At 40.5% G+C, this 22,787-nt stretch overlaps 1 protein-coding gene across 1 annotated transcript in view; it reads left to right on the top strand.

The window, feature by feature from the left end:
• THSD7B (thrombospondin type 1 domain containing 7B) overlaps positions 1-22,787 on the top strand; it is a 552,862-nt gene that overhangs the window by 224,178 nt on the left and 305,897 nt on the right. Inside the window, exon 3 of the mRNA XM_048484496.1 lies at positions 16,080-16,917. Within this exon, the coding sequence (XP_048340453.1) occupies positions 16,080-16,917 (838 nt within the window). The remainder of the gene's footprint in view (positions 1-16,079; positions 16,918-22,787) is intronic.

The following is a 22,787-nucleotide window of genomic DNA, read 5'->3' as shown; positions in this document are numbered from 1 at the left end:
TCACAACTAGTAGTGATTATATAAGCAGCAATAAAGCAATAAAAGAATGCATTTTCTATAGACCATATCAGTTTTTAGAATTTTCACTATCTTTCTTAGACTAGTAAATGTCCTTCAAAGATGGATTGTCATTCTTCTCTTTTTTTATTGTAATCTTTCACTAATGGAAGATCAATACTTTGTAAGTAAATAGTTTATCACAGTCTGAAGGAAAATGAATGTATTCTGTCTATTATTGTCAATGATCCGGGTGAATCCATTCTTTCAATCATATTTACATGTAGGTAGGTTACTGAAATTCAGCCCAGAATGGTTTTTTTTAATATATTGAAGTAGAAATGTCAAGAATGAATATTTGATATATCACCGTTTTGCTCCTCCAAACAAGTCTCCTAATACTTTCCAATCTAGCTGTCTATCAGTATTGTTTTTAGTTTGCCTTGTCCTTCCACATAGTCAGGTGGCTGCTGTGAATTCAGTGGTTAAGGACAGAAGTCTGTGGGACATTTGAAAATTAATCTAGATTCTGATTTTAATAGTGTCAAGTTCTTGAACTTTACTAGGCTTCCCCAGAGGAACAGGGGATATCTGGGAGGTCCCAGTTCTCATTATGAATGCCGCTGACTTTGGACCCTTCACTCCCACACATGCACACGCTGTCTAGCAATTCAAAGAACCATGGGACCTGAATTTTCCATGATGTCTGGATTGCGTACCCTCTGTCACTTCCCATTTAAATATGAAGGGTCACTGCCTGAGGACTCTTCCCTTACACATCTCCCCTCCTGATTTAAAAACCAGCAAGATTTTTCTTCTTTTGGCAAAGATTCTACATGCAAATGACGTCATACTATGCATTACAACTCAGTGTTCATTCACATATTTTTCACATGCATGTTTTGAAAGAGGCAATGTGTAATTATTCCCTGCTTAGAGATTTAAGTTATAGAGACCCCGGGAGGCAACTGAACCTCTCTAGAAACTCACACTAGATTTTTTTTAACAACCGTGACTGGTGGTCAGTGAAAAATGAGCAGCATCTCAGATGAATACATAAGAACAGCTTTAACATATGGGGTTGCCCTGACTTGACAGGATCATAAACCATGTGATCCCTGAAGTTTTCATTCTGTGTATCGGGCTTACCGGGGCCATTCCTCCTCCTCCTCCTCGTCAGTCAGTCAGTCAGTCAGTCAGTCAGTCAGTCAGTCAGTCAGTCAGTCCTTTATTGCAAACACAGACCAGCATAAGGAAAAAGAAATAAAGAATAGAACATAAAGGATGCAACATTAAAACAATATGCACAAATGCTAAAAGGGGTGAAAAGACTTTAAAACAGCATAGGTATAAAAAGTCTAGAATTGGTAAATTGAAGGCTGTATCTATCAAGTCATTAAGCCTACTGTGTTGCACAGACCATCCTGTGACATATTTCAACTGCTGTTACACATAATTTGGCCACATTGAAAATTATCAGGATTGGTGTCTGTAAGCAACATGGAGATATAACATTGACCTGTATGACTGGGGATCCATAAAACAGTGGCGAAATTAAACTCATACGTATATTTTTGTAAAACTGACAGTGAAGAAGCACATATTCAACTGTTTCTGTGAGCCTAGATCCACAGAGACATTTTCTCTCCTGATAAGGAGTCTTCCTGTATTGGCCTTCCAGGACAGCAGAGGGGAGGGCCTGGCACCAAGCCAGTGTAAAGGCTTTTAATTGTTTAAGCACTTCAAGATTTAGTTAAGTATACCATAGGAGAGAGAGAGTACCTAATAGATTCACTGATGGCTCTGTTTGAGGCCTGTTTCTAGACGCAAGGTAGCATTAGAAACACATTTTGCGGTGCCCGGAGGGGCTGATCTCGAGAAATTTAGGTGTACCAGTTCCCAGTTTTTAAAGCTTTGAGTAATGGGGCCCTGGTGGCTTACATATATATGGAAGTTGTGCAATTGACTCGACTTCAAAAAATTTAAGTGCTGCAGAAATACAATGGTCCCCTTTCATCTAAAGCGATTTTAGGATGGCAGTTGAGCTCCTCTGTGCATTTCCAGCTGGAGTACTAGGCATTGGTCAATGGTAGATTGGCATTTCCCTAAACCAGCTTGCTCTTCTGCAAGTATGTTTTCTTGTTCTAGCCAGTCCTGTAGTTTCCACTGTAAGTGCTTTGCATACAGTTTGCTAATTGTGTTAAGAAGGCTAATATTCTGATCTTCGGAACAGCAGTTGAGGAGAAATCTATCAACTGAGAGGTTGAGTGGGGAACTTTTATACTTTGTGTACAGAGTATCATCACTGGGGCCCAATCTAGCATTCAGCTCCCCTCTCACTACTACAGATACATTTGGGTTCAGCAATACAAGGTTAGCAACATATGTTTCTAATTCAGTCCACATTCTCTGATCTGAAATTTCTGCCTCACTGGGGACATATATACATTTATTACCAACAGGGCATGATATTTAAATTGGATTAACATGGCCATGGCATATATTTTAAATGCGGGGGGGGGGGGGCTTGATATGACATAGAGGGTGGTAGAGACTAGGACTCCCAAACCCCCTTTTTCTCTTCCATGCTTCTTCCCTGGTTCTGCCCCAATTAAGAATGAGTGGAATCCACTTAATGAAAAATCACCCATGTTTCTTGAATCAATGGACTATCATGTTGGGAAAGAAAGTGAGTAAAGCAAGTGTCTCTGATAGATGCAACCCTCTTGGCTACATTCTGGGTTAAAAGGGTGATCTTACATTGATTGCTTGAATGTTAGCCTCTCGATTCCTCATGGGGGGGACTAGGAAGCTTACTGTGCTTGCAATGACATTGAGTGAGTCAGAGAATCATCATCAGCAAAGTGTGGATCACTAGCAAGTAGGGAGCCCTTGTCTTTAGCAGAGGATTCATCCTTTGACTTAGCCAATTGGAGTGGAGATGGGGGAGTGTGTTCCTCCTGTAGGTGCAGATCCCTCTGGGCCTCAAGAGGTTCCTGAGGTTTATTTGACTGAAGTTTGTTTTGTTTGAAACATGTTTGGCTATGTGCTGCTTGGAATTTTACATGTTCTTTCAATATTTCTGGAACGGAACGGTCAGAGGAGTCCTCATAGCTGGTAGAGGAGCAAAAATCAGAGTAGTAAACTTGTAGCTTCCTGTGTGATGGAGTTAAGGAGGGAGCAGATATGTTATGCTGAACTTCATATCATTATCCACCATTAAAGTTGCCTTGATATTAGCTAATTTTCCCTTCAAATTGATAAGCTCTGTGTCTACAGATTTATCCACCTCCCTCAAAAAGAGCTTTGTCTCATCCTTCTTGACATAGTGTTTGGGAAGTTGATTTTTATTGCTCTTATCCACAAGATTAGGGTATTTAGTCACTCTCCCAATGGTAAGATTGTGAATTATTTCCTCCTTAAAGATCCTCACAGTTCAAATGTGGTGAATCTCCCATAAATATTTGCTAATCTGTATAAGTCTTGCGGGGAGGACTGTCTGGGTAAAAGTAAAAAATATGCGTTAAACTTTTCCTAAACTGGGTAGATAATGAAAGTCTTTCAAATCTCCTGTTCCTGTTCGGCAGTTTAGAATCTGGGATGGGGAGGGCCTTATAGCTTTACGGCTAATCCATTTGTGTGTGCTCAGTTGTATTTCCAAGAGGAGCTCCTTTTTTTTTTTTTGGTAACACCCGGCAGGAGTTGATAATTTCCGTCTGCACTGTAGATTGTCAACATGACCTAATTCTGTTTCCATTTTAACACCTCAAGTGCCATGGACCAAAGTACATAGACCAAAACTGTGCTGTCCAGCTTTCACCTTGGCTGCTATTTCATTTAATTGTTGCAGTATAATGATCAAGGTTTCTGCAGACTGAAGGCCAACCTGATAATGTTGTGTGTTATGTTTTTAGGGAGTTCAGCTGACTTATTCCAGGAGGCTATTTCCATAACCTTCCTGCTCTGGGAAGTGACTTGGACCGGAATTTTGAAGGCCAGGCTGTGGCAGTGGGGGCGGGGCATCCTGTCTTATTACTGGTCTTTGTGATCACTTATTTCTTGAGGAAATGGAGGATCCTGGGGCTGTAGGGCCACTACTCACATTTAGTTCTGTCTCAGTGGAAGGGAGAAAGGAGTCAATCCTCCTCTGTTTCTCTGCCTCGTTGGATTTATAAATCCTAGTATCATTCCTGGGGCTGATTCCTAGGCCGGTCCAGAGCCAGCATGGTATACTGATTAAGAGCAGGTGGACTCTAATCTGGAGAAGTAGATTTTATTCCCCACTCCTCTATATGAGTGGCAGACTCTTAGCTGGTGAACCAGATTTGTTTCCCCACCCCTACATTCCTGCTGGGTGACCTTGGACCAGTCACAGTTCTTTGGAACTCTCTCATCCCCACCTACTTCACAAGGTGTTTGTTGTGGAGAGAGAAAGGGATAGGAGTTTTTAAGCCCTTTTGAGTCTCCTTACAGGAGTGAAAGAGGGGATATAAATTCAAACTCTTCTCCTCTTCTTGTCCTTTTATGGACTGGGCCAGAGGAGGTGCAGTCAGTCATAAATCAGGAGCTCATTTCATTAAGTGCTGGTTCGTCACCATCTCCCCCCCCCCCCAATTCCTCCTGTCTCAGATACTACAAAGTGTCTGCCTGGGAAACCCTACTTACAGTGCACATGCTACAGAAGGATCTAGATCCTATAGCTTGTTGTCGGTTGTGGTGCTGCCCCATATTGGGGGCTGTGCCTGGACAGTCCAGCCGAATGGCAGACAGCCTAATCCACTTAGCTTAACAAGCCATGGTGCCCCTCACTCCAAGAGCACTAATAGTGGACCTTTTCCTGCCCCTAAAACCATCGCATGGCCTGGAGGTTCCAGGACTGCTCTCCCTCCAGCTTCTCTTTTGGGCTTCTTTCAGAGTCCCATTTAGCAAGTATCCCTGTTATTTCATTTAAGCTTGGTCTGTGAGTTTTCTTTGCTCTACAGTTCTCTCTTGCTTCCTTCAGCTGCTCTAGGGCAGCTTTGCTGGGTCTAGAGGACTTTACTAAGCCCTGCTTGGGTCTTGGACGCTCGCGCCTCTAAATACAGGGTGAGAGAGGATCAACAGCCATACCAAAATGCTTTTCAAGAAATGCTCTGAGTGCCACATCATGATGGCTGTGTCGGATGAGCACAAGTCCTGCCTTATTTGCCTTGGTGAAGCACACAGTGTATTGAAATGTGCTGTGTCTCATAAGTTTAACCGCAAAGCCCGTTCTGAGAGGGCTTCCAGACTTAAGGTGGTTTTGTGGTAGAAGGCCATGTTAGCTTCCTTGCTTCTGTCAGGGTCCCTAACACCCATGCAACCATCCTTGGCACTGTCAGCTCCCACCTCTGAGTAACTTAGAAGTCTCCCCTCCTAATTTCCTCAGTTCTGGCAAGCTTCAATCGGAACTCTAGCATCAGACTGGCTTCGTCAGTTCCAAGGGATGGGTGCAAGCAAAGGCACCCACCTCACCCACAACCAATCAATCTAAGAATCAGAAGGATGAGAGCATACAGGAGCACTCAGAAGGTCTCCAAGAGGGTAAAGAGATTTGTCCCTCATAGAAAGTCTTATGTGGACATGATGAGTATGTTATGATCAGGCATGCTTCAAGCTCCCTCTCCCTATTTTAGGAGTTAACTTGAATATGTTTTTTTCAGTCCTAGGATGGAACTGTCCCATCATGTTTTCCTAGAGTCTAGGGATGGGAGACTTCCTCTCATGTTTTTCTGATCCTGAGATGAACTAACTGATTTTAGGAATAGGACATCTTATATTCTGGAGAGCTTGAGAAAGCTTTCCTCCATAGTTTTTTTTTTTGTGAAAGGAGTCGGATTTACAGAAGCCCTTCCCTTGCTGCATATATATATAAGAGCCAGCTAAGATTCAAGTTTGTGGGTGGGAGAGGAAGAAAAGATAACCCCACAGAGGTACTCCATTAATTTAAAAGGTTATATATTAAATTAGATTTATGGAATTCCCTCTATTCATCATATGGTATGTATGTGTATGTATTTGGGGGCACATAGAACTATTATGTAGTCATGTATGGCTCCTTTTGATTTGTGTGGTAATTCTAAATAAGCTTGTTTTAATTAGCCAAATTGTGGATGCTGGATCTCTAGCTGTGCCAATGAATAGATTACCCACCTATACATCCCACATAGGACAGAATGCCAAAAACCTATTGTGTGAATAATACAGAGAGAATGATCAACTGCATCCAAGCTGAAGTAAGTCTTTTCTCTTTTATTAGGAGGAAGAAAAAACTCGTTATCCTTTTTCTTCCTTTCAGTTTCTGGCTGTAGGGAAGATTCCACTACTTTGGATTTTATAATTTTAAGAATATAATTCTGAACTTCTGTGGTAATTGTACTTATGATTGCAAGTTACACCCCGCTGCTAAATAACTATGTAATGGTAGGACTGCTTGCAATGGATTTTTAGCAAAGCATTATATTAGTAAATACTTTCACAAATTGTTGCTGCATATTGGAAAGATTCTAAGATGCAAAATGATGGTTAACAATGAGGTTCTTCATCTATGTTAATTGAATTCCATTTAGAAGAAATTACTCTTTCTCTGTCTTTCCTGTTATAGGCCTGTGCTCTGCATTATGTTTCTTTTGTGCTTTTCTTTTTATAAGCAGGTTTTCAAAGTAGACTGGAAAAGAAAGACATTACCTCTTTTATGAATTTGTAAGGAATAAATATAAACACTACTTTTAGATAAGTTTCCAATATTTGAACTTCACAATATTAATACATATTTTTTATTTCATGCAATTCCAAATGCCATCACTTTTTTCCTTTGTACAATATTTCAAAGAACCATATATTCAGTTCTGCATACTTAAGGGTTGTTCTTACTTTTGTTTCTTAAATGCCACTTGAAACAGGTAAATTTAAAAACCAGTTTGTTGTACAGGGTTTTTTTTTTGGGGGGGGGGGGAGTAGTGGGGAATATCTGTCATTCATATTAAAAAAACTTTTAAAAAACCTAGGAACTACAGAACTTTAAGAAATTGTTAAAATATTTTCTTTTCCTTAACTCCATCATCAACCAAAAAGGGGACTGCAACCAAGAAATCAGGAGATTGAGACTGGGAAGGGCAGCCATGAAGGTATCATTAAAAAAAATCTCAAGTGTAAGGATGTGTCACTGGCAACCAGGATAATTCATACTATTGTATTTCTTGTTACTATGCATGGTTATAAAAGATGGGCAGTGAACTAAGCTGTCAGGAAGGAAGCTGATTTATTTGAAATGAGTTGGAAGAGATTTTTAAGGATGCTGTGGACTACCAAACAGACAGATCAGTGGGTTCTAGATCAAATCAATTCAGAGCACTCCCTTGAAGCTAAAATAGTTAAACTGAGGCTATAATTCCTTGTGGACATTATAAGATTCACTGGAAAAGACAATAATGCTAGGAAAAGCTGAAGGCAGCATGCAAAGAGGAAGATCCAAAATGAGATAGATAAAAGAAGGCATGGCCCTTAGTTTGTAAGACCTGAGCAAGGCTTTTAACAATAGGATGTTTGGGAGATTGTAAATTCATAAGGTCACCATAAGTTGCAAGCAACTTGAGGACGCTTAATGCTAACTCAACACTAACTCAACACTAATTCCAGCCATGGCATTTACAGGGCACATGAACTATGACCCTCAGAAAATCCACACCAGAAGCTTTATTATCACATGTGCAATACAGCATAGCTTCTTGTGTCCTCCTTAATGGAAAGGTGCAAGTTTCTACTGCCTTGGGAACTTGTACTTCTTCTTGTCAGAATACATGAAAAAAAAATCTATTTTGGATGACAAGAGGAACAAAAAAAGTACAAGGCAGTTGTGCTTCTGTTCCCTTCAGATTAGTGCAGTGGTTGTATTGCCTTTGAATTGACTTGAAGCTCTGCGTCTCAGTCTAACCCAAGGGTCTGCAGCCTTGGCCATGCTGGCAGGGGCTGATGGGATTTGTAGTCCATGAACATCTGGAGAGCTACAGGTTGCAGACCCCTGGTCTAACACTTTCAAAGAGCAGGAGCTAAGAAGTGAGAGTTTAAGCTGTGGTCTGGTTAAATGTTAGGGTGGAAACAAACTTTCTTAAGAGTTGTTCTGAATTGGCTTGGAGCAGCTGTGAAAACCCCTTACTCCTTAAAAGAAGGTAGGCCTGGCATCTGTCAAGTTGCCTTCACTGTAGCAGCTCTTGGGACACAGGGAATTGGATGTCTTGGTTCCATTCTCATGTTGCATTTTGTTGTTATTGTGCAACTACTTTAGTGGGAGAAAGGGATTTTGTTCTTGTAATTTGCCATATTGCTTGAATATATTGGTATGCATGAACTAAAAACTCAAGTATGATTCCCTGATCTTGATCTTGACAAACTTTGAGTTCAGTCCACGGAGCATTACTCCTACTCAAGGCCCAGCACTGTTCTTGATCACTCTCCTTATTTGGCACTACTACAGTTGTTTCCAGGCTGTGGATAGAAGATAACGAACTATCACGAAGTCAGGATGAGGGAGAAGTTATCAATTTTCTCTTTTACTCTGCTCCTGCTCAGTACAGTGAGATAAAAGTACATGAATATATCATACTAGAATCATATTGGAATTATAATTCTTAGATTCAGTACTTTCGTTGCCAGCTTCTGTGATGAGCTGGACTGGTCTGCATGCTCAGCATACCAGGAATTTACCATTTCTGGCTGTATGGAGAAACAGGATTGACTGAATGGATTTTCATGTGAAGCACTCCATAGCCATTGAAAACATTCAGATAAGTGTAGAACTGTATAGTAGAATTTAAATATGCAGTAACATCATCTGCTTCCTAAATCAAAGTAATCCTACTATGTGCTTGTTCTGAATGTGTAAACAACTTCAGTGTTTGCTCCTTAGAAGATATTATGAGAGCTGCAGTAGGTACTGACTGTCCATTCAGTTCCACCTGTATTGCTTAAAATGTGTTCAGAAAGTGTAATCTCTTGGAAATCCAGCCTAAAACCATATTTATCCAGTGTAATAGCCCAGGTTAGCATGATCTCGAAATTTAAGCTGGGTCACCCTGGTTAGTACTTGTGTGGGACACTATCAATGAAGTCCAGGGTTGCTACACAGAGGCAGGAAATGGCAACTACCTCTGTTTCTTGCCTTGAAAACCTTTTGGGGTCACCATTGGTTGGCTGCGACATGATACCACTTTCCACCACCAATCAAATAAAGCCAATCCAAAGTAGGTATGAACTTTTTGAAAGTACACTGTATAACTAACTAGGTCCAGCAAAGCCAAAAAACAGCACCCTAGGAACGGTAAATACACTGTCCCGGCTGTTAAGCACAGCTGCAGCAGCATGCCAATGCTCACATGCCACCCAAAGCAGTGCGAAGGGCGGCTGCTTTTGAACTTTCATCGCCAGTATTCTCACGCTGGCGTGGTGTAGGAGCCGCTACTAGCGTGGTAGGCAGCTTTGAGAAACCCCTCTGGCCCTTCTGGTGTTTGCGATGGATGACTGGAAAGACACACCCATGCTGGGGGTTGGAGGGCAGCGTGGGCATGTCTTTCCAGCCATCCAGAGCTGCACAAGAAGGAAAGGTAAGTGCCTCGCAAACACCCTGGGTGGCTCCATGCAAAGCGAGGGGTCCCGACGCTCCATTGGCTTTATTTAAGCCAGTGGGAAGCCACTGCTCCGGCCGTGCAGAAATGGCCTAAAGATCAGCTTTCCAGGGACAGAACAGACTGCCAAAGTGTGGTAAATAGTCTTGTTCCTGCCACTAATAGATCTCTGGGTAAATCTCATATCCTTTCTTATTTGTTTTGCAATAATAAGGGTGCATAGTCAGCACAAACATTGAATGGAAAGAATTGTGGGGATATTCATTTGGCCTTTGTGTAAAAATATATGTGGTTTGGGATGCTGAAATGATCTGTCTTTAACTGAGGGTCAAACTGGATAAAATGCTTGGAGATCTATAAACAGATCTGCAGTGTGGTATTTATTATTAACTAATGATAGATGGACTAATTCAGATTAGATCTGTCACCATGATTCCGCACAGCATATTTGTAACGAGTTGCAATCATTATAAATGAGCTTGTTTATATGCTGTGTGGAATCCACGATGGTCTAATCTTTTTCCTTTGCTGCTTCTGAAACTCAAACAATCCCTTGGAGTTGTTATTTATTCACTGGAGGAAACCTGTTTATTTGCCCAGTGGGCCAAATTATGGCTTGTATCCTAACTCTTTTTTACATTTCTGTCCTTTATATGGATGTGGTGTCCCACTGCAGTGTGCAATGTGGGGCACTTTCTGCTGATTTCAAGATAGAAAGCATTTGCCTCCAGAGGAACATAGGGACAGTGCTCCAAATCCAATACATCTGGAGGTAATTTCTAATAGTGTTCAATTACCAAACAGTTTGGCTCACATCATGTATCATGATCTCTACAGGTGAATGTTTGATGGGCTATTCAGTTCATGTTTGAACAACCTGAACGTGACTACCATAGAAGGGCCATCACTGCACATTTCCAACAACCCATTAACTGTATTAATCTTCCTACATGGCCTGATACCAATTATTTAAAGAAAGACTAACGCCTAGTAGTTTAAAACTGACCTGAAGGCAGAAGAGTACCTTTCAGCTGCGGCCCCAGCATGAATGTCCTCCAGGCTGACATTTAAGAATAAAAAATATTGGATGTTCATAGTATTGTTCTTCAGCATCTTGTGTAGCTGCAGTTCTTGTTTTTGCTAGGAATGCAAGAATGAAGGCGCATTTGATATAATATGTTTTTAGTCATTCTGATGGTGATTCAGATTTTTTAATATTAATTTTATTATATGTAGTCTTCCTATTTACAAATTGTTTCCTTAATCAGTTTTAAATTATTTTTGCATTTAGACTGCTGCTTTATACATTTCTTTCAAATTCATTCTACACTTTAAAAATGTCTTTTGTGTAAGTTGATATTAAATTTTCATGTTCCTTTAGGCCTTTTTAGCTTTCAAATGAGCTTTAGAATGAGCTTTGCCATTTGCTTGTTCCCAATTAAAGTTGCTGAGAAGTATATATGATAATGAGAACAATGCTGATTAATGTGTAAAATGCTCTAAGATAGTATAATTGTCTTTTCTGTATACTGAAGTGCTAAAAGCAATCCCTTTCTGATTATGATAGAATAATTAGAAGTACCTACTCGTATGTATGCAGTTTCAATTTTATACCTGTGAACTTATCTAGCACTAAAAGTAGCTATACCTCAACTGCTTTGACCTGTAGGAAATGTATTTTTCACTAAGGGAGCAGATCATACACATAATGTAACAGAAGGAACCTAGATTTCTAGCACCTCGCCCAACTACACAACCCAGGATTCGTTGGGAATACTGTGAACATTAAATCACAATGTGGTTTAAGATTTTGGAACTCTTTGTGCATAATGTATGGAGTCAAATTCTCTGCCACTAGGTGGAGATATTTTTGAAATTTGTTATATCTTCTACTGCACTGCTTTCCCTGCAGCTGAACTCTAGTAGAAATCTTATTTTCAGTGACAATGCATTTTTTTCTTCCTCTTACTTTCACTGAAGCATTTTGCTCTGAAGTTAGGCCCTTATCATTATAAAAGATTCCACCAACTTGGCCATGCTAGTCTATATGACTGTAACCTCCAAGATTATGCTGCCATAATGTGCTCTGTGGGAGATTCTGTTGAAAACCACTCAAGCTTTATTTGGGGCTAAATGTGGTGGTCTTGCTTTGAGCGGGAATCAGCCATTCAGAACATATAATATCAGTGTTCATATCTTTATTAATTATCTTTTGGCTTCCGGGTCCAATTCAAAGTGAAGTTTGTGACCCTAAATTCCTTAATGTTCTCAAATTCTTCTGCCTATTGAACTGTATCTCCTGGTACACTCTGGTGTACCAATCATGCTCTTAGGGTGATCTTGTGGTAGCAGCCTGGGCTTGGCGTTTGAGAAAGCAAATAGAGGCCTTTTTAGTTTTCCATTTTTGTATTTTTCTGTTTCTCCATTGTTTTATACTGTTAACTTGATGAGCTGAGGATCCATTTCCTATAGTCAATGCCCATGCAAAGCCACAGGGCATCTGGAGATTCTGTTAACCTCTGCATACTAATGACCTCAAGTGTGAATTACATCCATGGCCAAAGACAGTAACTCAGTTGGGAGTTTCAAGCTTTCCTTGATCTGCTGAGGAACATTAAGTATGCAAGATAAGCACTGAATTAGACTCTTCCTCCACTTCAGAGATGAGGAAATTAGCCATAGTAAGTGCTTTATTGTTGTATGACCTTGCAGTGGAAAAGTTTCCTTTTCAACTAAGCTGGAATGCTGACCAAGGTCTCATTGACATGGTAAAATTCACACCCATGTGACCCCTTCTCTTCATTTCCATAGTCAAGGGATGCAAGAAATTGTCTGAAGGGGCTTTACCTGTTTACCAGCGTAGAGGGATGTCTCCAAATGATGTATCAGCTGATATAATATTGACACATACCTGTCCATATAACGTCTAAGCTTTTGTAAGATTGTTTGCTTCTGCCTTTAGCAAGTAGCCTGTTTTGGACTGCAGCCAAAATAAAGTGGGTTTTATACCTCTCCCTCTTGGTGTTTGACTGATTGGGTTCATGCAGTGCCAAGTCTGAACCTGGTGTCCCCTGTTGGGACTACAATCTCATTGCTGTGCCTCCCTAAAAACAGTTTGTTCTACATATGGCAGAACCAGGGCATGTTTAGTGGTAGGCTAACATTGTGGAACGGCCTGTTGGAACAGATATAGAGATACTCCTCACTTCTTGTTTTATTTGTTTATTTATTAACTTCATTTATCCCAATTTTTCTCCCCAGTTGGGAATTCAAAATTACTCACATCATTCTCCTCTTCTCCACTTTATCCTCACAACAGCCTTATGAGATGTTAGGTTGAGAGTATATGCATGGCCAATGGTCCTGTAGCAAAGTTCCATGGCCGACTAAGAACATAAGAAGTGGATCCTGGTGGATCAGACTAGTGGTCCATCTAATCCAGCATGCTGCCTCACTCAGTGGCCATTTTGCAGCGAGACAAACAGTGCAGAGATAAAACACGGTCCAATTTGTACTGTATGAATGAAATCATCTGGAACAATACTGAAGAATTGTGAAAATACCACAAACACATGAGCCATCAAAGACTTATTGAAGCCAGACTAATAACAGATTCTGGCCATTCGTTACAGAGTTTTCAGATTAGCTTGAAGAAACTTCCTGATGATGTGTGTTGTGTTTATTCACATGAATGGTATAAGGGCATACTGTAGCCCCATGGTAGGCCTGGTTCATATTACTAACTCAGTAAATGATTAGACTGCAAGCCAATTTTTTGTGCCCATTGTGGATTGTTGATCACTCAGTGGTCAACCAGTTCCTCTAGAGTTCCAACAGCAGGGCATAGAGGCTGAGGCCTTACCCTGATGTTGGCATTTGGCCCTGGGATTCAGAGGTTGACTGTCTTTGAACAGTGGAGGTTCCCTTTAGTCACCAAGGCTAGTAGCCATTGATAGATGTATCATCCATGAATCTATCTAATCTCTCTTTAAAGCTGTCTATGCCTTTGGCCATCACCATATCCTCTGGCAGTGAATTCCACATTTTAGTCACTCACTATGTAAAGAGGTATTTCCTTTTGTCTGTCCTGAATCTACTGCCCATCAGCTTCATTGGATAACCTCAAGTTGCTGTCCTCTTCCATGCTTTTTGAAATAAAATGATCAGAACTGTATATCATATTACTGAGGCCACACCATTGATCTATATAGAGGCAGTATAATATATGTTGTTTTATTTTCAATCTCTTTCCTAATAACCCTGTACTTACTGAGTTTGCTTTTTTCATTAATCCAGCAAACTAGGCTGGCACTTTCATTGAGCTATCTGCTACAACCCTAAGATCTTTTCCCTTCTCAATCTCAGCAAATGCAGACCAGATTAGCCCATACTTAAAGCTGGGAATTTTTTTTGTTCTAGGGTACATCACTTTACACTTACCAACATTGAACTTTGTTTGCCACATTATTGTCCATTCATTCAGTTTGTGGTGATCCACCTGGAGATATTTACAATCATCCTTGGTTTTTACCACCTGAATAATTTTGTGTCATTTGCAAACTTGGCCATTACACTACTCACCCCCAATTCTGGATCCCTTATTAAGAAATTAAATAGTACTGGCCCCAATACTGAATCTTGTGGGATGCCACTCCTTACTTTCTTCCATTGTGAGAGCTGTTCATTTATTCCTATTCTTTGCTTCCCGCTATTTAATTAATTTTTAATTCATACTTGAACCTGGCCTCTCATGCAACAACTTAATTTTACTGATGAGTCTTTGGTAAGGTATGTTGTTAACATCCTTTTGAAAGTCAAAGTATATAATGTCTCCCATGTCACTGTTATCTACATGTTCACTTCCTCAAGGAACTCCAAAAGGTTTGTGAGGCAGTACTTTCCTTTTCAAGCCATGCTGATTTTCCCTCAATAGACTTTGTTCCTCTGTGTGGCTAATGATTCTGTATTTGATTATAGTACTAATTTGCCTGGGGCAGATGTTAGGCTGACTGGCCGGTCATTTCCTGGTTCCCCTGTAGACCCCTTTAACAAATGGAATGGAGATTGAAACCTGGGTCTCCAAGGTGCTAGATTGACATTCTAACCACCACACTGTGCTGACTTTGCCAAGCTCCTGCAAGACTGTCTTGTTTCAAAGAGCTTTTTGTGGAGGGCAATGAAACTGTTCTTAAGAAAGGTGTTTTTACTGAGATTCTGTTGCTTGTGTAAATCTTAGGAAAAAGATGGCTGATGAATGTTTTAAATATATTTTTTAATCACCTCGTGTCCAAAGGGCTTCTATTGAAGGAGCATCTCTAAATACATTATTGCAGTTATTCTGCAACTTTTTCACAATACTTCACTCAATTTGATCTGGCCTCAGTCTCTTAAATGAACTATAACAAAATATTGTTAATTTATCCTTTGAATGCCATGTACTATAAACTAGCTGTTTATCAACTACCTGCTTTCATTAAAAATGTATAGAATAATTATTGCGAGCGTGGTACTGAAGCAATACAATTTTCTAGAACTGGAGCATATGCATCTACCCTTTTAGAGCCTGTGGTCACCTTTGAAATTCTGACACAGGGTGGTGAGTGCAACCACAAAATAGCTGCCATAGAAGGCAGAGCCAAGCACAACATGATTGCCACAAGAGGCAGAGCCTGCCACCAAATGTGGTGAGGTTATGCATAACGCTAAACCTTGTCTCATTAAAAGACAGAAGCTCAATTGCGACCAAATACCCCTCTTTTCCTTGTAGAATGCTCCACTTGTAGGTCTGCTCCTGAAGAACCACGCCCACAGAGGAACATTCCACAGGAAGAAGAGGGGCATTGGGCATTAGGTCACAATTGAGCATCTGTCTTTAGGTGAGACAAGATATAGTGATAACTCTTCAGCATTTCAGACAAAAGGTCTGTTTAACAGAGTGCCTTTTAAAATGAACATGTTTAAAAACATTTTCTTGCATTCGCACAGTTTACTTTCAGTTATTCTGTGAAGATCCTTGTGCTATAACAACCACCTTTATTAGGCATATAAGATCCTTGTGCTGTGATAGCAGCTGCTGCCAAAAATCTGCCCAGCTGGGAAAAGGTCCACCTACTTCCTAAAATCACTTGCTCATCAGCAGGAAAGACACCACACTGGGGACTCACGATCAGATGTTGTGAGAAGCCCGAGTGGGAAGGAAGAAGGAGATGACAGGGTAATAGAAGGCACGGGAATTGGACCTGTGTTGGTGGATCAAGCTCATTGCTCATAGTTAGGTTTTGGGAGCGCTGTGATTGCCTGTCTTCTCAGCGATCAGTTAGTTCCATTATGATAAATGAGACTGAAAGCGAGATGTCTCCACATGAAGTCATTTTGTAGATCTCTTTGATAATATAGCAGGTACAGGCAATTTGAATGATTTATTGTCTCTCTCTGTTTTTTTAGGTCATTGGGGTCGATGCATAGGTGATTGTGGTTCAGGTGGGGTTCAGAGTCGTGTAGTTTGGTGTGTCCATTCTGAAGGCTGGACCACCCACCATTCAAACTGTGAACAAAGTGATAGGCCTGATAGCCAGAGGAGCTGCTTTAAAATATGTGACTGGCATCTTGAACTCTTTGAATGGGAAGTTTCAGAATGGCACATGTGTGTTCTAGTTCCTTTTGCTCATGGTGAAGTCAAGCCACGGACTTCAGAGTGTGTAACTGCACAGCATGGATTACAGCACAGACATGTACAGTGTGTACAAAAACTGAACAGAACAGTTGTTTCAAATGAGATATGTGAACATTTCATTCCTCAACCACCTATGGAACAAGCTTGCCTAATTCCTTGTCCCCGGGATTGTGTGGTATCACAGTTCTCCTCCTGGTCTGTTTGTAGGAGACACTGTGGAAAGCGTTTACAGCATAGAACTCGTTCTGTTATTGCTCCACCACTCTACGGTGGGGCCAAATGTCCAAATCTCACTGAATCAAGGACTTGCAATGGTTTTATCTCTTGTTCTCATGGGGAAGAGGAATATACCTACAGTCTGAAAGTTGGATCTTGGAGTAAATGCCGACTGCCTCACCTTAAAGAAATGAATATGATTGGGAGAACTAGTATGGACTTCAGTTTGGATTCTACAGAACGAAGCACTTTCAAACTTCAAGTGGTTGAGAATGACCAAAACTTCCATAGGTTTAAACTCCACCTCAGTTCTAAATCATTGGATATAGAGATTGGCTATCAAACAAGGCAGGTGAGGTGTACAAGAAGTGATGGGAAAAATGTTATGCTGAGGTAAGACCCTTTTATTCATATTATACTACTACTGAAAGTCTGTTAACATTATGGTGGGGAAGGAACTCACACACTCAGGAACTCTTATGCCAGGAAGGCAGTCTCCACTTAAGTTGTGGAAATTAGCTGGAGGCAGAGTGAGGTGGGGTGGAGGCTAGGATTGAGAAACTGTATACCAGGATTATCTAGAGATTCAGAAATTCTTAAAAATAAAGGCAGTTGTTTAGAACTAAAATAAAAAAGAAAGGCAGTTGTTGGAACAATTGGCCCTTTCTTTTAATGAGAGTAGCTGGAGGCAGAGTGAGGTGGGGTGGAGGCTAGGATTGAGAAACTGTATACCAGGATTATCCCAAGTTAAAATTCTTAAAATAAAGAGGCAGTTGTTGGAACAAATAAAGAGGCAGTTGTTGGAACAATTAGCCCTTTCTTTGTGAAATTAGCTGGAGGCAGAGTGAGGTGGGGTGGAGGCTAGGATTGGCTTAATACCAGGATTATCCAAGTTAAAATTCTTAAAATAAAGAGGCAGTTGTTGGAACAAATAAAGAGGCAGTTGTTGGAACAATTAGCCCTTTCTTTGTGAAATTAGCTGGAGGCAGAGTGAGGTGGGGTGGAGGCTAGGATTGAGAAACTGTATACCAGGATTATCCCAAGTTAAAATTCTTAAAATAAAGAGGCAGTTGTTGGAACAAACATGAGTTTTACTAAAAATGAAATAAAATTTTAAACCATAAAACATACACACTTAAAGCAGTTAACTATAGGAAAAATGAAAGAGGTTGGATAGTGTTTAGGGAGGGGGAATAAATGCCAGTCCCGAAGAACTGCTCAAGAAACACATGAAGGAAGGAAATGCTCATGTTTTCAGGAGTAAAGAGAGGACCCCCACACAAGTTGAGGTGTGAGGCATAGATCCAGGACACACACATACACACCCATGGGGACCAAACAACCTGGTTTTATACCTTAAAATGGGTCCTGAGGAGTAAGGGTTATTATGACAGGGATGCCAGAGCTAAAAAAAACACCTGATTGCTTTTCAAGGGCTTTGGACCAAAGAGTAGGAGAGCCTTGAAGGTTCATAAACATAAATGCTTAGACCATTTGGACGCTGATTTGGTGGGAAAAAGTCTACTTGGTGTGCTGATTAAAGCATCTTGAGGTGACTCACCGGGCTCTAATTAGCCCTTTCTTTGTGAAGATAGGACACATCTTTTGGCCCAAAGAAAAAGTCAGCTGTCATCCCTTTCCCGTCTAGGCTTGAACACAACAAGACAAATCCCAAAATACTGAGGGGTAACTATTTTAGAGGAGAAGTTGCATGCTGTGATGCCTATCGCAGATACCCCCTTGCCTCCATGAAGCTCTTTAATGGGAGAAGGACATACTTGAGACATACTAAAATTGGGAATAACTTCTTGTTCAAGTCCACTCAGTGGGTGTAATTTGTAAATTACAGAACTAGTCCAAAACAGCTTTTAATTACAGAACTTCTATTGTTCTTAGTAGGTCAAATTCTTTCCTGGTTAACAGCTACCCATATCTTTGCCTCTGAGGTTTTGCAGAGCTGGTCTTCAGAAGTGTTGCAGAGATGTTAAGTTGTTATTGCTGCTAAATATACCATCACCAGTAATTAAAACTAGGGGCTAAATTGTTTGCTCTGTAATGGAGTAAGGTGAAATAGACTGAAATATTCCACTTGCTTAACTCTGGTCAGCAAATGCCAGAAAGAAAGAAAAATCTTTAACTTCTTTTTAGAGATCAATATGCTCAGGCGATAGATACAGGATAAGGCAATTGTAATGAAATCCTGAAAAAGCTTACAAAGGAAGGATTTATCCATTACTGGATATCCACGAACATTTTATTAAAACATAATTATGCACATCTACAGATCAGATGCTAACTTCTACCAGCACCGTGAAACTGGTTTAGTAGTTCTTCCCTACTTCCTGCCTCCTCCTTCAATCTACTGAAATGCTGCTCCTGAGGGTTGAGGGAACATTCAGGAACAATGTAGGGACAACAGTGGGAGTGGATATTAGTGGAAATTTCTGGCTGCTCCTCAGCTAACACAGTGGACAGTAGTTACTGATTCCTGTAGAAACTTTGTGTTGGAGAAATTAACACTTGACTCATTCCGCACATGCAGAATAATGCACTTTCAAACTGCTTTCAGTGCTCTTTGAAACTGTGCGGAATAGCAAAATCCACTTGCAAACAGTTGTGAAAGTGGTTTGAAAATGCATTATTTTGTGTGTGCGGAATGGGCCTCTGTTTCAGTTAAAAAAAGCTTTACTTTTTTGCACAGTTTATGCTAAATATTGGGGTTTTTTTAGCATGCTCAAAATGGATGTCGGTATTTTTAGCAGCAAGAATATAAGAACATCAGTAGAGCCTATTGGATCAGACCACTAGTGGGTCCATCAAGTCCAGCATGTTATTTCTTACTGTGGCCAATGAGTTGCCTTAGAAGACCAAACATAGTGGTTATAGATAGAGGCTGATGACCTCCCAGGCAGCCCAACCCGAGTAGGAGGAGTATGGTAGAGCGGTGGCTGGGGTTGGTGCCTTAGGGAAGGGGAATAAATGCCACCTCCCAAAAGGTGGTTAGGAAGAAGGAGAAAATCCTCTTCTGTCCCAGGGAAGCCTATTATCATAAATAATTTATGCCACACATTTTTTTGGTGTTGTAAGTTTGCACCTGATCCCAAACTCCACTGGGAGCTGACTAAAGTTGGCTGCAATAGAGCAGAAGCAGCAGTGTGGGGCAGACTTCTGAATTAATTTCATTTTTGTTTATTAAATTTCTGTACCGCTGTCCCCTTGTGGGCTTGGATGTTGCAGAGCCCTGCTGTGTCCGCCGCTGAGGTAAGTGCCTCTGCACCAGCATACAAGCCACTTTATGCGGTGCTGACGGCACAGGCGGCACACCACTTCCAATATGGCTCCCCCCTGCCCCTTGGATTGCCCATTTACTGATGTTTGCTGCCTCTGGATATGAAGGCTCCCTTCAGTCACCTCGTATTTTAACATTCCTATTACATTTACTGAAAATATCTACTTTCCCATCTTCTTGAAGAAGTAAATGTAAAATATCTCTCATATGTGGCTTTAGACTAGGAAAAAATCAATTACTTTAGATGTTTTTGAAGAAATTTGGACTCATGAGATTTTGTGGATTCTGCACATATTTCCTTCTGATGTCTGTTCAACTTCACATTTAATTCACACTCACATGGAAAAGGGAAGGGGTTCACAGGATGCAAGGTGCATAGTTTTTAATCAATGTTGCTGAAATCTTTGCACTGGTGTGCAGATATACCTTTATCCTTGTTTATGACCTTTTGTGGATGTATATTGGTTAGACGAGAGGCATTTTATTGTTCAGGGAAGTTAATATCATCATGGAGGATCCTGAGGTTTGTCTCACATGATGTGGTTTTAAATATAGAGCCTGCTTCTAATCTCGGTTACTCCGGTTCCAGTATGCAACAGAGATTTCTCCAGTTAAATATAATATACAAAGAATAAAGTTACACTTTGCTTTATAGACAGAAAGGAAATGGGGACTGTTTCATGGATCATAAGAACATAAGAACATAAGAACAAGCCAGCTGGATCAGACCAAAGTCCATCTAGTCCAGTTCTCTGCTACTCGCAGTGGCCCACCAGGTGCCTTTGGGAGCTCACATGTAGGATGTGAACGCAATGGCCTTCTGCGGCTGTTGCTCCCGATCACCTGGTCTGCTAAGGCATTTGCAATCTCAGATCAAGGAGGATCAAGATTGGTAGCCATAAATCGACTTCTCCTCCATAAATCTGTCCAAGTCCCTTTTAAAGCTATCCAGGTTAGTGGCCATCACCACCTCCTGTGGCAGCATATTCCAAACACCAATCACACGTTGCGTGAAGAAGTGTTTCCTTTTATTAGTCCTAATTCTTCCCCAGCATTTTTCAATGAATGCCCCCTGGTTCCTAGGTATTAGTGCAGAAAGAGAGAAAAATTTCTCTCTGTCAACATTTTTCTACCCCATGCATAATTTTATAGACTTCAATCACTTATCCCCTCAGTCAGCATCCTCTCCAAACTAAAAAAAAGAGTCCCAAACGCTGCAGCCTCTCTCCTCATAGGGAAGGTGCTCCAGTCCCTCAATAATCATCCTTGTTGCCCCTTCTCTTGCACTTTTCTATCTCCTCAATATCCCTTTTTTTGAGATCGCGGCTGACCAGAACTGGACACAGTACTCCAAGTCGCGGTCACACCCACTGTTTTTTTATATAAGGGGCATGACAATCTTTGCAGTTTTATTATCAATTCCTTTTCTAATGATCCCCAGCATAGAAGTTTGCCTTTTTTTACAGCTGCCATGCATTGAGTTGACATTCCCATTGAACTTTCATGAACTTCAAGGCGCCCTAAATCCCGCTTTCCTCTGGTTCTGTGACTGATAGCGCAACTGACCCCTGTAAGCGTGTATGTGAAGTTTGGATTTTTTTGCCCCTATGTGCATCACTTTACATTTTGCTACATTGAACTGCATTTGCCATTTCTGAGCCCACTCACCTAATTTATCAAGGTCCGCTTGGAGCTCTTCGCAATCCTTTGTGGTTCTCACCACCCTACATAATTTGGTATCATCTGCAAACTTGGCCACCACGCTACCCACCCCTATTTCCAGGTCATTTATGACTTCCAGGTCATTTATGATCAGCTTCCTCCAGTATGTCTCCTGATCACCTATTGGATAGTACACTACTAGTGGTAATACTTACAAGGTCTTCCTTTTCCTCCCTTGTCTATCAGTTTTCAAACTGTATGAATTTGATAGTTTGCATTTATACATCGCTCTGAAATATTCAAAACAAATTTCAAACCCTGTCTCAATAATACTTAAAATATATATTTTTGGGGTAACCAGTAAATGCTTTACCACCTGAGTATCTGTTAAAGACAGTAACAATACAAGTCTACATTAACTGCATTATGCGAATTCTAGAAACATGTTAAATGCATGTGTCTGTTGAGGAATACACTCTTCTACATGGTTTCCTGCACTGTTTACATTTTTTGTTCCTTCTTGCTGTTAATAAGAGCAGATTTTTCTGCAGCTGCGTGGCTCTTTTATTGCCCCATTGAGGATCACTGAACTATTGTAGGAGCAACATGAAGCAATGAAGAAAAGAACAACTTCACTCGCTCTCGAAACTTCTTTTCTGTATAGATCCTGAATAAAGGCATCTACTTCATGTATCCCAGTGATAAAACTGTTAAAGATAATGTATTATTTCACTTCTCCCCTAAACCGCCTTTGCTGCAAAGGTTAAATTTGAGTTAAGAAACTTGTGACATCTTTTAAAATATCTGCTTTAGAAATACTCCCAGAGCATGGTGGAAGCAGCAAATTCTTGAAGCAGGCAGGAAGACTGCTGCATGATTTCCAGCGAACAATATATGTACACATCAAACTTTTAAGCAGCTCCTAAAAACCTCTGTCTTTGAATATTGAGTACAGAAAAAGGCTGGTGTGCCTGTTCCTGCACATAGTCTACATTTTAAGCATCCTCACTATTTAACTACTAATTACAATATTGAATGTTAGCAATTAACATATGAAAACACCCATCAACTATTATATTATTTGTGTAACATATTCCAATGTTTCCAAGTAACATAGTTGCAGGATCCTATTTCAGTTAGCACACACAAATGCATATATATCAATGAAATTAGTTTGAAGTTTATCAAGCAGAAATAACCCTTTAGTGCCTCTGTAATTTTATGCTGTATTTAATGTTATTAACCTTCCATTATGGGTAATTAAGTCCTGTGATCCTGTTATTAAAATGTAACATAAGATGAGATTGTGAAG

This window comes from Sphaerodactylus townsendi, linkage group LG02, assembly GCF_021028975.2.
Source record: "Sphaerodactylus townsendi isolate TG3544 linkage group LG02, MPM_Stown_v2.3, whole genome shotgun sequence".
NCBI classification, from domain to species: domain Eukaryota; kingdom Metazoa; phylum Chordata; class Lepidosauria; order Squamata; family Sphaerodactylidae; genus Sphaerodactylus; species Sphaerodactylus townsendi.
Note: the sequence above shows the minus strand (reverse complement) of the source record. Positions and strands in the feature narration are given on the sequence as shown.